The sequence below is a fragment of the Pygoscelis adeliae genome, unplaced genomic scaffold, assembly GCF_000699105.1.
Source record: "Pygoscelis adeliae isolate BGI_AS28 unplaced genomic scaffold, ASM69910v1 Scaffold29, whole genome shotgun sequence".
Classification (NCBI taxonomy): Eukaryota; Metazoa; Chordata; class Aves; order Sphenisciformes; family Spheniscidae; genus Pygoscelis; species Pygoscelis adeliae.
This window is the reverse complement of record NW_008825611.1, coordinates 955465-965998: the sequence shown is the minus strand read 5'-3', so window position 1 is coordinate 965998 and position 10534 is coordinate 955465. Positions and strand designations below refer to the sequence as shown.

The window sequence follows — 10534 nt, the reverse complement described above, 5'->3', positions numbered from 1 at the left end:
ACGTATCGGCACGAAAAGATGCTGCAGGAACTTGAAGCTGGGGGTGGAGAACAAACTTCCCCCTCCCTCTTTGGGTGGTCGCCCACCGTTAGATCTGAAACCGTTTGTCAGGCTCTGCCCCAGTCCTTCTGTGAGTGAGGAGGAACGTACTTTGGTTTTCACTCGTTTTTGACTTGCTTTGTGGCTGTAAAGTTCAGACTGATCTAGCCCTTTCTTGCTTCGGAGATCCCTTTAGTGTGGCCTTTTAAAGCACTGTTTGTTGTTGGGGGGAAATGTTTTAATAAATTGAAAATGGAAATTACAGACTGTTGGGCATTTAGACATAATCAAAAGAACTGTGTTAGCTAATTAGTCATTACTGGGGACTGCACAGCTGCCTGTGCACATACCGTCACGAGCTCGAGACAAATTCAGATCTGTCTGCCACAGAAAAAACAGCTTCCACTAAGAAATTTGCTAAGTCTTAGCAATGTGGAACCAGCGACACAGCGGGAAGTTCTCAAAACGGAACTGAACTGCAGACTGGGTGTTTTATTATAAAGTTTTAATAATAATCTTTCAAAATCTCATTTTGCAAATCAATGACAATGCCCCTTTGTTCGTGCTCTGCTCAAACCGTATTGTCTACGGTCTGTTTCTTACGAGGCTAGTCTAATACTCGCTGCGTGGTCAGAAAGGACGTGTCCTCTGGTAACTTTTGAGGCACGAGGGACATTGCACCTATACGCAATTAGATAAATTACGAGCTGAGGCTTTCCTGGTGGTTTTCTTCAGGGTGCGCTTCAGACAATGGTTATTTTAGATCACGTGTAGTGGTCGGGATTGCTTGTAAAAATAAAAACTGAATGAAAAACGGCTGGGTTTTTCTTCCATGTCTTTGCCTGCAGATTTGAAAAATGGTGACTCTTTAATGAGAGTTTAAACCAAAGGTTTTAGTTATTTCATCTGTATGATATTTCGCTTTCTTAAAATCCATTCTGATTAGAGAACACTCTAAACTTCCTAAGAAATATTACGTGCTCTCATGTTTGAATGTTCTTCTATAGTCCTGTATCACGTCCTGCAACACTGCCGAGAAGACAGTGAACGGGCGCAGGCCAAGCGTGAGATACCAGCGCGTGTGCTGCCGTGCACTGAGCTCGTGGCTGAAGGAGCGGGAAGCGGTGGGCTGTTCTGTCTGTGTGCAGCGATAGCCTCGGTGCAGCTCCGTCCGAGGCAGTCTGGGTGCACAGGTAGCCGTGCCCTGGAGCCACACACGGGCATACACCAAGCAAACCTTGAAAGATGCATCCGGAAAGAAGAAATTCTACTTTTTTTTGCGTTTGCTTAACTCTGCTGTCATTTGTGCAGCGGCTGCAGCGGATGCGGAGGGAGTTGATGGCTCCCAGACCCTGTTTTGTCACCATCCAGCTAGTGACCTTGGTCTGCAGCCAGCACTTAACTTGTGTGAGCGATACGTATTTTATTTGCTTGCGCGGTCCCTACGACCTTTAATAAGGAGATAATATTAATGATGTGATGTCATCCGCCCCTCTCTGGGCCGCAGAGGTAGCAGATGAGGTATTTTCCTGTAGGTGTCACCATTATGCCATGCAGAAACAGAGCTTAAGCTCTACAGATGAACGACAGTGCGTCGGACGCTCAGTTCAGACACCGGGGTCGTCTTCAGAAACTTTTTACGTCCTTTGAGCTGTATTTCTCAGATGCCCTTTTATATTTTTCCTAGTTTAGATCTGGAAAAGCCCCTCTGGTTTCTCTAATAACCATGTAGGTTTCAGAGGATTTTGAGGTTGCCTTTCTACCAAGACACTAGGAAAATATATGTGAAGGCTGTGATCAGCAGTGGGTGTGAACTGAGTTAAAGGCCCCCCCCGTTGGAGCATGACTTGTCCCACTCGGTCTTGCAAATGCCGCACTACGGTGGGATCGGAGTAATCCAGAACTCGCAAACCCGTGCGATTTCCTCAGCCAGCTTGAGGTCAGTGCCTGATCCTGATGCAGGCAGTTTTGGGGGAAAATATGTGGCTTTTCAAATTAGTCTTTATTTTGACGAAATTTCAAATAGTGCATTCCCCCCTCAAATGCCTCATTGTATATAGGAATTCTGTACGCTTGCGTGAGTGGTCGTCACTTCTTTGTAATAACGAGAATTAATCCACCTGGCAGTACAGTCCCGGAGTGTTTGATTCAGTAAGTGTATGGTGGCGTCATGTATTGATGTCCGGTAATGAGACTCTAAGTAGAGGCAATTCAGCTTCATCTGTCCTAATAAACTAAGTGCATCCAGGAGCTAAATACATCCTGGGCCCTGTGGCCAACTGGCACAAAATGCCCTCTTCCACGCTTGTAAACTGTCTTGCCTTCCAGAAGAGGGTGGCTGGATGCAAACTGCCTGCTGGGGAGTTGTTCTTGGGCTGTTCTGTGCATTGAGCCGTGCCTGGGTATTTTCTAGGGAAATGCAAATCGGCACCCAAATTTATGCCGGGGAACTTTCTCACAATTTTCTCACGCGGATGATTGCTTGCCCGTGCCTGGGCAGGCCTGACTTTACAGTGTGGATGTAACCTTTGTGTAACAGAATGTATTTACAGGGAGAAATAACGCAAGCGCTGCCTGCCTGCTCCCTCCCACTTGGGTATGGACCTCTGGAATTCTTCCGAATACTCATCTATAAACGTGTTAACGAACATGCGTTTCTGGATCCACTCCTTTGCGCCAGTGGGCACAAAAGGTCTTCAGCACCTGCCAGGAAGCGCTCGGTGGTTTGCAGGACTCTGGGAGGTGTCCGAATCAGTGTGCCGGAGTTAAAGAGCTGCAGATGTGTTTTATAGGGGCAGGGCAATGAACCGGTAACCCTACATGTGGGGTGAACTCCACCCAGGACCGGGGTGCACCGTGTGGTAGCTCAGCACCTCCCCAAAGCCTCTAAAGAAGCTTGTGAGACCTGTCTCGGTCTGCTGAGATGCTTTGTTCTCACTGCTCTACTTGGATTGCTTGTTTTAAGAGAAATAACATGGCTTATTGTTGCTTGAGATAATTTGAGGTAACTACATTTACCTTAAACAGAGAAATTTAAATAAGAGTAACAGGCATACTCAGTCAAAATAGTCTTAGTTCTTGAAAACAAAACTGCAAAATTAAGACATGCACAAAAACAAGATGAAAACAAGGCAGAGGAAAATTAGGCTCTGCTTGCATTGGTCTCTTGTTCTAGAGTTACTGAAGTTTTTATGCAAAGGGGACAATTTGTCAGGGCTCTGCCTCAAGAGCGGAACTGCGGGCCTGGATTTGTCTCCTGTGTGCTCCCAGGTTGCTGCTGAATGCAAGTGAAGCTTTGTGGTCCTTCCTTGGTTAGGCTGTGAGAAATGCTAACAGAGCTTCGTTGGAAGTTGTATGAGAAAGACCCTGCTAGGTGGGATCTCATGGTTATCTCACCCTTGTTTTCCTTTTCTCTGTGGAGCTCAGTGATCAGCTGTACTGTAGTTTGCAAATGGGTTGCCATAATCTTGGTTCTCGCTGTGTGAGAAGGTGCTACATCGGAAGGTGCTCTAGGTTTGAAGGCTTGAAACCCTTGCGAGGTTTGTCCCACTGTGTTGTGTTTCATGGCAGTTTGTTTCTGCTCTGAAGATTTGAGTGTCTGGTCTCGTTCAGCCACAGCTTCTTCTGGGGCAGGTATTAACGGCTGAGTGATGCGGGGAGTGAGACTTGGTGATCGGATAAAGGCTCTTTCTCCTTAAAAGCTGTGGGAAGAATTGAAACAAATAATGCCAGTGAAAATATAAATCTAAAAGAAATCCAAGGATTTCCCTGAGCAGGTCTTCAAAAATATTTGGAGATGAAGACTGCTGTGCTAATGGGGGATTAAAGAAAAAAATAGTGGTGAAGTGAAATCCCTAAGATTGAAATTCAGACGCTTTCCTCCCGCATAGCCACAGAGGTGGGGATTTACCTTTTCGGTATGACTCAGCCCCGCGCAGTGGAGCCCAGCAGACAGGGCACTGGCTTAAGCTGCAAGAGCAGCGTGGGTGAGAAGTGATTCTCTAAAATTTCCTGGTGTGCGCTGAAGCAAAACCAAAACCTTTCAAAGGCTCTTTGGTGAACAGTGAAGCCGTGCAGGGTGTGTGGATTTGGATGTCCCTGATTCCAAGCAGGGGCTGTCCCCGGTTAATGCCCTGACCACCTGGTTTAGACCGTGTGGCTGTGACTGCATCTGTGTGTCTGGATGTCTTTCCAACAATTCGTCTGCATAGTTTTCTTCATCTCTTTTGGCTGTAAATTACACCAGATGGCTCCTAACCAACGTTTCTTGGGAATGGACACATTCCCAGAAAGGACCTGTTGTTCTAGACCCGCGTTTTCTGCTGGAAATCATCCTTGACTAACTCCGCGTAGCTCATCTGAGCTTAGTCCCAACACCGGGCGGGTTACTTTTCTGTGCCTGGCGTTTTGTAGCTGAAAATCAGGGATAAAAATATTGGCCACAAAGTCAGGCCCGGGGAGGACAACCGTTACATAAGTAGCATCATCCTTGACTAACTCCGCGTAGCTCATCTGAGCTTAGTCCCAACACCGGGCGGGTTACTTTTCTGTGCCTGGCGTTTTGTAGCTGAAAATCAGGGATAAAAATATTGGCCTTCTACACAAAGTCAGGCCTGGGGAGGACAACCGTTATATAAGTAGCGGTGGTGTTAATGTGCAGTAGTTGCTATCGTTCTGGGTATCTTTTTCATACAGTGCTGCTCTGGCTGCAGAGCTCTCTCCTCTCCGCTCTGGCCCACCGAGCTGTTTGTCTGGGGCCTTAATGAGCTTCCTGTATCTTTTCAAAATGTAAATTGTAACCCATTTAGAAGTCATTAGTTAAGAAGTCTGTCACTGCAGCCCCAGTTTAATTTCACCTGTCCCTTCCCGTGTTTCCATTAAAACCCATTTAATTAAAAAAGCTATCTCGTTCTCAGGGCAGTCATCTCCATTTGAAATAAATGTCCTGCAAAGTCCGTGACTCAGCTGACAACACGCAAGTAGCGACCAAGACCTGGATGACCAGGCTTTCCAGCACAAATTAATGAAGAACTGTTCTTCTCTCTCCACATACGCACCAGCATGAGGGGAAAAGAAAACGAGAGACGTCGAAATGCAATTTGGTTTCTTTGCTGCACGTGGGCACGTAGGGAAAACAGGGATGCAGCTGCTGTAACCCAGCGATACCTCTCTTAGGTCGTCCCCAGGGACTGATGGGGATTTGCAACTCTAATGCGATTGCTGCTGGAGGTAAGGCTTCAGCTGCAAACATCCATGTTTCCAGCCAAGTTACTTAAATCAAGTGCGCTTAGCTGGATTGCAAGCTCCACTTAATGGGAATGTTGCACACCATTTAACATCTTGGTTTTGGCATGAAGCAGGTTGAGTCATAGCCTGCATTTCTCTTTTTGGATGCAACGCAGAAGGCGGCATTTTTACTTTGTCTTGGCTAGAGGCTAAATTGTGGTTCTCCCAGACGTTGTCTCTGGGGCAAAGCCTCCTCTCCTCTGAAGGCTTCCTCCTGCCATTCACGCCATCCCTTTGCCTGTGTCTTCCCTCTCTGCTCATGACCACATGGTGGAACGGGCCAGGGAACCGACCCTGGTTTCTCATAATATTTTTATTGCCAAAAGACGTGTCTGTGGAACAGCAGCCTTAGAAAACACTGGTGTAACCCAAGAGCGGACTGTTTTCTGCCTGAGCTCATCTCCCTTTCAGACTTCTTCAGTGAGGCTGAACAAGCCCAGGTCCTCTTGCTCCGTACCCTAGTGATGCCAGACTTCTCCGCACTTCTGTATGTGTCTGTCTGTCCTTCTGTCTTGAATACGAACAATGTGGCCAGATGAGGTCTTGCCTTGCCCATAGCACCACATGAACGTCCCAGTGAACGTGGTCAGGAGGCTGGAGCACATAGAATCATAGAATCATAGAATCATTAAGGTTAGAAAAGACCTTTAAGATCATCGAGTCCAACCGTCGACCCAACACCACCAACATGACATAAGAGGAGAGGCTGAGGGAGCTGGCTTGGTGTAGCCTGGAGAAGAGAAGGCTGAGCAAGACCTAGTTGCTCTTTCCAACTACGTAATTAAGATCATAGAGAAGGGAGAGCCTGACTCCTCTCAGAGGTGTACGACGGAAGGATGATAGGCAACAGGCATAAGTCGCAGCAAGGGAAGTTCCAAAGAAATACAAGGAAAAATGTTTTCACTGCGAGGATGGTGAAAGCCCGGAGAGGCGGGAGCATTGTTTTCCTTTGAGGTACTCAGCACGCATCTGGACAAGGTACCTTCCAGCCTAAATTTTTATGCAATTCTGCAAATGACGGTGAAATAAAACAGGAGGAATTGCATGTACAAGAAGAGATCAGTTTGAATGCAGCGTACGCAGTCTCCTTATCTGGCTTTGAAATAACGCTACTCCGTTTCAGCAGCTCCTTGCTGACGGCTGGCCAAGAGCTAAGCAAGCTGCATTACCGATGTGGAATATTTGCTTTTCTATCTGAACTGCGTGGAGTTCACAGATAACTCTGAGAGCAGCAAGGCTACTTTCATCTCCCTGGAGCTAATCCAAATAGACTGTGTTGCTGGAGGAAGCTGGGGGAAGAGCAGGAGAAGACAGGGTATCTTTATTTAAAAATAAATTTTAAAAAATCCTTAAAATCAAAGCACTTAGTAGGGGTCCAGCAGGATCATGAGTTACCAATCCTTGCTGGTACTGCATTCCATTCATCTCCTGTGTTACGTCTCGACTGAATTGCCTTCTCTCTCCAACAAGTGGTGCTCCTAGCTAGTGTTAATTGGGCAGGGTGGGAAAAGGAACAGAGCAGTTGTCTCTGTTGTACCTAATCTGTGGATAAATGGGGGAACATAGGATCGTGAGGAATGTCAGGCTGGATTAGTCTCGAGGCACATGTAATCTAGTACCTTCCTTTCTTCGATGGCCAACACAGCAGGTTTCCAGGGGTCATTTTAAAAGCTGGACAGCAGGTTTCAAAGGAAGAATCAATTCTTTTCTCCCCTTTTCCCTGAAATATTGCACTGTCTGCCTTCCTTGCAGGGCCAACTTTCAAAAATCAGGAAGATTTCTAGGAGTCTCTGGAAGGCTGTGAGTCACTGGTGGTGGCGTAGACCCGCAGTGGGTCGTAGGGGCAAGTGTTTGGGGTCGACACGGCACCCTGGGCTGCAGGGGCAGCCAGGGGAAGGCAGCTTGCATCCCCCGGGTAGGTGGGAAGAGGTCAGAACTGATACATGGCCTTTGCCAGGGGCTATCAGGAGTCTTTTGCTGCCTCTGTGTATTTTACATGTGCAGTGTGCGTTGAATCATGAAAGCCTGGAGCCTCTAAAAAAAAGGTCAGGGAAACCCAGGCAACATTTGTCCCTCAAAAGCAGTCAGAAAAGCACTTTTGCAGGGATCTCCTTCTGCAGGGATCTATCTCCAACAGAGGTCAAGATGCTCAAAAATGATCTTTGCTCTGGGTTGCAGAGCCGAAAGGAAAAGAAACTAAACTGGATCCCCTGGGGAGAGATGCAATACCAGTAACCCCATAAGAGAGATTCACTGGATTTCATCGGCCAGTTGGAACCAAATGATTAGGGACAAAGCAGTGTACGAGGCTAGGTAGCTCCTGGGCTAGATTTCTGCATAGCCCATCCCTTGTTGAGCATCTGTTAAAATGCCCCAGGCACTTGGCATCCTCTCTGGATTGCAGGCAGGTTGTGACCCCAGAGGTATATACCCCCAAATGGCAAAAGATGCCTATGTACAAATATTTGGCAGGCTCGTGTGGACAAGGCAGACAAGAAGAGACCCCCAAAGCCCCAGTAGCTGCGTTGCAGGTTTTGCCATTTTAGAGGGGGAGCTCAAAAGCAGGAGGAGGTTATTAGGCAGCACTAGAAAGGAAAGGAAGCACCTTTCAGCGTGTCAGCTAACATTTAATTATGCATAATCACCCCAGTCAGATCAAAATACTAATGGAAACAAATTTTTTTAAAGACAGAATGGCACACAGGAAGTTTTCCTTCTTTTATTCCCAGACCCCTGCTCTCGGGGCTAGGAGGGAAAGATACATAAGGGTTTTGGAGTTACATTTTTCCTTTATTTTCTCAGCTGTATTATACATGGAATGATCTGACACAGGAAAATGTACCCTGGCATTGTGACTTCATGATTTCTGTTTTGTTGAGAAATAAATGTTTGGTGCTGGAAGCCATAAACTTCTAAAGCATAGCACCATTTGCCTGGTCATATTTTCATCTTCATAAAATCATGAATTCTGAAAACATAACCTCGCAGTAATTTTTCCTAGAATCTAACGGTTCTGCTGGCTGCCCATATTCGTGCAATGTCTGGGCTTTCAGAGGGCTTTTTGTTACTTGTTTTCTCTCTCAACGAGCTATTGTGGAAATAGAAACACTCGCCTGCCTGCGACAATACTGAAGAATGCCTACTTTCCCTCTTACAGTTTTCAAAAGTAACAAGTCCTTAGGGACTATATATACTTGATCTTTTGTTTATTATGGGCTGTCGCTGACTGGTGGTGATGAGAGTATTTCCATTTGCTTTCATCTGGCTGAAGGTAAATGTTTATCTGCTGCTGCGCCTTTTGAAATAGGCTTTCTCTGGGATTTTTTTCTGTGACACATCTCGGGGGCCAATCTATTCTTTGATGTCTACCGGATCTGTTTTCTGATTAGTTCCCTCATCTGGCTGATGGTGCCCCACAATGTTATCACAAGGTGCAAGAAGAAGATCGATGGGAACCCCCTGAATTTGAAGCATGATCTGAGAGATGTTTCCAGAAAGCCGGCAGGGGTTTATTTTAAATGCCTGAAGAAGTCCCTCATAGCAGACATGCTCTTCTGTCTGGAAAGTTGGAGAACCCACAAAGGATTTTGAGAGGTTACATCTCCACGCTCTGGACAACGGCAGGCTTTTCACTTCTCAGGCACCAGCAGGCTTCAGTGAGGTATCGTCTGACTTTCTTGTAGCCAAACACAATGACATAGGAACTGGATGAGTAATAGATGCAGGACAGCACTCCATAGAGACCTCTGAGGATGCTGTTCTCAAAGTTGTGCTTAAGGAGTCCTGACACAAGAGCAATCCAAGTGATGTCGTTAGAGAGCCAGCAGACAATGTAAATGGAGAGCAGCGAGAGCAAGATCTTGGTCGCCTGAGCCGTGTGCCTGTTCCAGGTGCTCCCTGGGGTCGAGGCAGCCCTTTCTCTTTTGCCTCCACGGGAGGTCAATGATGAATCAATTCAGGACTATCACATGGATGATGAAGATGAGATCCAGTCTGACGGATGTGTATGTGGTAAACTTCATGATGAAACTCCCCGGAGAACTTAAGCAAGTGCTGGTAGCCAAGCACACAACGGTTTCATTACTTATCCTCTCTGCTGTTGTGTTGTACTGAAGGTAGAGCAATTGTAAGACGATGTGAAAGATCCAGCAGCCAGCAAGGACGGTGTTCATATACTCTCCCTGGTGCCTGTAGATGAACTTGGACCCGTGATGGTTAGGTCTGTGGATCTTTATCAAGTGGGGGTAACTTAGATTCTCCACTGACCAGGTGCTGATGAGCCTCAGCATGTGATACGTGTAAAGGAGGATGCGGCACCCCCTCTCACTGAAAATGCTGGTGCCGGCAAAGGAGAGGACTGCTGGGACCTCTTTGTAGCACCCTGTTCACCAGGGCCATGTTGACAATGATCCTGTCTAAGGGCTGAGGGACTTTGTGCCGGATGGCATTACTGATAAAGGCAAAGAGCAGATGAGGTTGCCTGTTGTAAATGCCAAGAGATGAATGAAGATGGAAATAGCGTTACATACCATAACTGATGCCTGAAGAGGGGCTCACGTAGCCTTTCCCAGCTGCTTTCCTAACTTCTTCCTCCTTGCTTTGGCTGCTTGAACCTACCACGTCTGCCTCTGGCTCTGTACCACGTCTCAGTGGTGGCAGTGTTGCTATCGCCTCTCTCCGTGGGGCCGTTCCCTGCTCCCCACCGAGGTTTGCAAGCCACAGCTCCGCTATTTGGATCGCTTTGCTGCCTGTGCAGCTGCTCTTATCTCACCAGGAAGGGCCAGGGAGGGTGGAGATTTGGCAGGGAGCTGTGCTGCGGCCGAAAACGTTGCATATGTAATTAGAAAGGCTTGCAGGTGAAAAGCCCTGCAAGAAGTGGTGGGATTGGAGGGAGTGCTTGAGAACTGAAGTTAGCTTGAAGCTTGTATTGAGCGCTGGGAGGACTGTCCTGCTGTGGCTGATCACTTGGTGCTGGAGATGGTTAATGAAAAGTCTGGCTTGATGGGACAGGGAGGTGTGTGTGTCAGTGTGTGTGTGAGAGTGAAAGAGGAGAGTCGTTCTGAGCAAACTCTGGGGAAAAAAGGTATTAAAAAGAGCCCATGACTGAAATGCAGAGTTCTATGTCTTAAGTACAGTCCAGCCCTCTCTGTCCTCTACTCCCACCCATCCCATCCAGCAGGCACTGAACCTCATCAGACCCCTCATCTTG

General features: G+C 47.1%; 1 protein-coding gene across 1 annotated transcript in view; it reads right to left on the bottom strand.

The window, feature by feature from the left end:
* Nucleotides 1-9614, bottom strand: part of DDRGK1 (DDRGK domain containing 1) — a 52821-nt gene extending 43207 nt beyond the window's left edge. Inside the window, exons 1-2 of the mRNA XM_009332717.1 lie at nt 9410-9614; nt 8959-9108 (exon numbers count right to left, since the gene is read on the bottom strand). Coding sequence (XP_009330992.1) covers nt 8959-9108; nt 9410-9614 — 355 coding nt within the window. The remainder of the gene's footprint in view (nt 1-8958; nt 9109-9409) is intronic.
* Nucleotides 9615-10534: the final 920 nt, after the last annotated feature.